This window comes from Oncorhynchus gorbuscha, linkage group LG23 (assembly GCF_021184085.1).
Source record: "Oncorhynchus gorbuscha isolate QuinsamMale2020 ecotype Even-year linkage group LG23, OgorEven_v1.0, whole genome shotgun sequence".
Lineage (NCBI taxonomy): Eukaryota > Metazoa > Chordata > Actinopteri > Salmoniformes > Salmonidae > Oncorhynchus > Oncorhynchus gorbuscha.
The window spans coordinates 8,776,747-8,780,909 of NC_060195.1; the positions used below are offsets into that span (position 1 = coordinate 8,776,747).

At 44.4% G+C, this 4,163-nt stretch overlaps 1 protein-coding gene across 1 annotated transcript; it reads left to right on the plus strand.

Annotated features, from left to right (window-relative positions):
• Positions 1-210: 210 nt before the first annotated feature.
• thoc3 (THO complex 3) lies at positions 211-3,294 on the plus strand. Its single transcript, XM_046324149.1, has 6 exons — positions 211-422; positions 750-906; positions 1,390-1,594; positions 1,902-2,063; positions 2,243-2,343; positions 2,582-3,294. The coding sequence occupies exons 1-6, from the start codon at positions 243-245 to the stop codon at positions 2,743-2,745; spliced, it is 969 nt and encodes a 322-aa protein (XP_046180105.1). The 5' UTR covers positions 211-242; the 3' UTR covers positions 2,746-3,294.
• The last annotated feature ends 869 nt before the right edge of the window (positions 3,295-4,163 follow it).

Consider the following 4,163-nt stretch of genomic DNA (forward strand, 5'->3'; position numbering starts at 1 on the left):
CGGTCTTCCGAGGCCGTTGGCATGGTGCATGAGGAGATAGGGGCAAAGTAGTGGAATGGGGTAGTGTGTTTTTAATGACTATAGCGTTAGTTATACTTTGTTATCAAAAAGTATAATGGATTTACATCATAGTCCAGTTGGGGGCGGTAATGCAACATATTGGATGCCAACCACCGTTAAACTCCAAAGAAGAAGAAGACCCCCCCCCCCTGTAGCGACATAACGTGGTAGTATCTTCCAAAATGGCGTCCAAATATTATCAAGAGATGCAAGAGAGTTTTAGAAATAACAACAAAAGCAGGGAATTCCCTGCGCATAGCGCTAAAGTCCATTCAGTAGCATGGAGTTGCGACGGCAGGAGGTTGGCATCTGGGTCTTTTGATAAAACAGCAAGCGTATTTGTCTTGGAAAAAGACCGTTTGGTACGTTGCTAGCATGTTTAATAGACGCAAGCTAACGTTGCATAAATGAACCACGCATGCTAGTGCAAGGCTCATAACACAACTCTCAAGTCTTATATTGTAACATTCAGGAACATCAAATTATACACTCACTTTTATATCTAGCAGATATCTATTAATTTGTTAAACATAATCAGACCGGGAAGAGCCTGCTAACTAGCTAGATGCTATGTTATGTGCTGAACCAGCTAGCCGAGACAACCGGCTAGTTAGTTACTATTTGTAGTAGCAACCTCCACTTTAGCACACAGCTATCTTGTTGTTTTTACCTATTTCTACCCATTACAGGTGAAGGAGAACAACTACAGAGGCCATGGAGACAGTGTTGATCAGTTGTGTTGGCATCCTACCAACCCAGACGTGTTTGTCACTGCATCAGGGGACAAGACCATACGCATCTGGGACGTCAGAACAACAAAGTGCACGGCTACTGTCAACACTAAAGGTACCTTCCAATTAGAACAACAACGTGCACGGCTACTGTCAACACTAAAGGTACCTTCCAATTAGAACAACAACGTGCACGGCTACTGTCAACACTAAAGGTACCTTTCAATTAGAACAACAACGTGCACGGCTACTGTCAACACTAAAGGTACCTTCCAATTAGAACAACAACGTGCACGGCTACTGTCAACACTAAAGGTACCTTCCAATTAGAACAACAACGTGCACGGCTACTGTCAACACTAAAGGTACCTTCCAATTAGAACAACAACGTGCACGGCTACTGTCAACACTAAAGTTAAACCCATTTTGTACAGCGATGCAAGCGATACATCTGCGGAGTCTTAAGCCAAAAACAATACATTAGCATTGTACTGAAGTGCAAGACTTTACAGAATGTGCCATTTGTAATGTTCTGTTGCATTCATTCTGATCTGTGCCGACCAAAAGTGCATGATCCACCTGCTATGTTTGTTTGCAGGGGAAAACATCAACATCTGCTGGAGTCCCGACGGCCAAACGATAGCCGTTGGGAACAAGGATGATGTGGTTACCTTCATCGACGTCAAATCACACCGGTCACGAGCTGAGGAGCAGTTTAAGTTCGAAGTCAACGAGATCTCGTGGAATAATGACAACAACATGTTCTTTCTCACCAATGGAAACGGGTGCATCAACATCTTGAGGTAAGACATTGGTCCCTTCCAAAATAGAACCCTAGGTTATTCCCTATTTAGTGCACTACTTTTGGCTAGAACCTATATGGTGCTGGTATAAACCAGTGCACTATTTACGGAATAGGGTGTCATTTCCCCCATACCCCATTACTCAAGTATTCACAATCCTGTCCAAACTAGAATGTGTAGCTTATGTCCTGTGATGTAGCCTATGCCTATTGCTGCTGCACATGAAAATGAATATGACTTAAAGTACTAGATGGGTTCATAATTAGCCTAAGTTACGGGCTCCCTGACTTTGACATGTTGTTTTCAGTTACCCCGAGCTGAAGCCCATCCAGTCGATCAACGCCCATCCCTCCAACTGCATCTGCATCAAATTTGACCCCACGGGGAAGTACTTTGCCACAGGAAGTGCAGATGCCCTGGTCAGTCTGTGGACCGTTGAAGAACTGGTCTGTGTTCGCTGTTTCTCCAGGTGAGTGAGTCTACATTGAAAACAGTCCATATGGACAGATAGTGAAAATCCCTCATCACCATCATCAGCTAACCCTAGTAGCCCATTAAGCACCCAAACAATGATCTGTATTTGTATCACTTGACATTCATGCTTTTGCAATGTATACATACATTGAGTCTGATTGTCTTGCGTTTCAGGTTGGACTGGCCAGTGAGAACATTGAGTTTCAGCCATGATGGGAAGATGCTGGCTTCAGCCTCAGAGGACCACTTCATAGACATAGCAGAGGTTGAAACAGGTTAGTTGGAGAGAAAAAAAAAGTCAAACAAACGTTTTGTTGACACATAAGAAACACAATTAGCAAAAACACAAAATAGTTAAAAGAATTTAATGTGCAAGAATAACCCCCCCACTCCCCGTGGACCGTACAGCCTACAAAACAAACCCACACTATGCCACATAGTCCTTGGCAAGAATATAGTCCTCATTAATTTGAGTTCATCATTCAGAGTATCTTCTGTTTTGTGTTTTTGCAGGAGAGAAGCTGTGGGAGGTCCAGTGTGAGTCTCCTACTTTCACAGTAGCCTGGCATCCTAAGAGACCGCTGCTGGCCTACGCATGTGATGACAAGGAAGGGAAGTACGACAACAATAGAGAGTCTGGCACAGTCAAACTGTTTGGATTACCTAATGATTCCTGAGTGGGATAGCAAGGCAGGCACAGTCAAACTGTTTGCATTACCTAATGATTCCTGAGTGGTATCTAACACACTGTATTTTGATTCACTCTTTGTTGATACGGATGATTGGCCCTACTTCGTGGAGTCATGTTACCTATCCCTGTGCTGTAACACTTCTTCTCTCTATGTTCAATACAACATCCTTGTCTTTTGGTCCATTAAACATTGCCAGAAAGGGATGCCTGTTTAAATGGCTATATCATGTAAGCTGATATTTGTCTGAAGTTGTATGCTCAACTTTCTTCTACTGTTTTGGTTTATAGAAAGTCTTAGATGTAAAATGAGATGCTTATGAGATGATAAAACGAGATTTACTCTCCGTAGTGAGGGGAAAAAACACTCAACAGTTCTTCCTCTTTTACAACCACCAGATGGCACTGCATCCTAATTATCAACATGTGTTTCTTGTACAGTTTCTCCGTATGGTTTGCATTACACACAGTGCAGTACCATATTTTTGTTAACTTTAAATTGATTTTTGTTTTTATATTAAAAGAACAGTCTTGTTTACTTATTTGTCTTGTTTGGACATATCAAGGTGTAAAACGGATACGGTGCAGGGTATGCCTTCTGTCTAGATTTACATTTTTACATTTACATTTAAGTCATTTAGCAGACGCTCTTATCCAGAGCGACTTACAAATTGGTGCATTCACCTTATGACATCCAGTGGGACAGTCACTTAACAATAGTGCATCTAAAACTTAGGGGGTGGGGTGAGAGGGATTACTTAACCTATCCTAGGTATTCCTTAAAGAGGTGGGGTTTCAGGTGTCTCCGGAAGGTTGATTGACTCCGCTGTCCTGGCGTCAGGGAGTTTGTTCCACCATTGGGGGGCCAGGGCAGCGAACAGTTTTGACTGGGTTGAGCGGGAGCTGTACTTCCTCAGTGGTAGGGAGGCAGCAGGCCAAAGGTGGATGAACGCAGTGCCCTTGTTTGGGTGTAGGGCCTGATCAGAGCCTGGAGGTACTGAGGTGCCGTTCCCCTCACAGCTCCGTAGGCAAGCACCATGGTCTTGTAGCGGATGCGAGCTTCAACTGGAAGCCAGTGGAGAGAACGGAGGAGCGGGGTGACGTGAGAGAACTTGGGAAGGTTGAACACCAGACGGGCTGCGGCGTTCTGGATGAGTTGAAGGGTTTAATGGCACAGGCAGGAGCCCAGCCAACAGCGAGTTGCAGTAATCCAGACGGGAGATGACAAGTGCCTGGATTAGGACCTGCGAGCTTCCTGTGTGAGGCAGGGTGAAATTATGCGGATGTTGTAGAGCATGAACCTACAGGAACGGGCCACCGCCTTGATGTTAGTAGAAACGACAGGGTGTTGTCCAGGATCACGCCAAGGTTCTTGGCGCTCTGGGAGGAGGACACAATGGAGTTGTC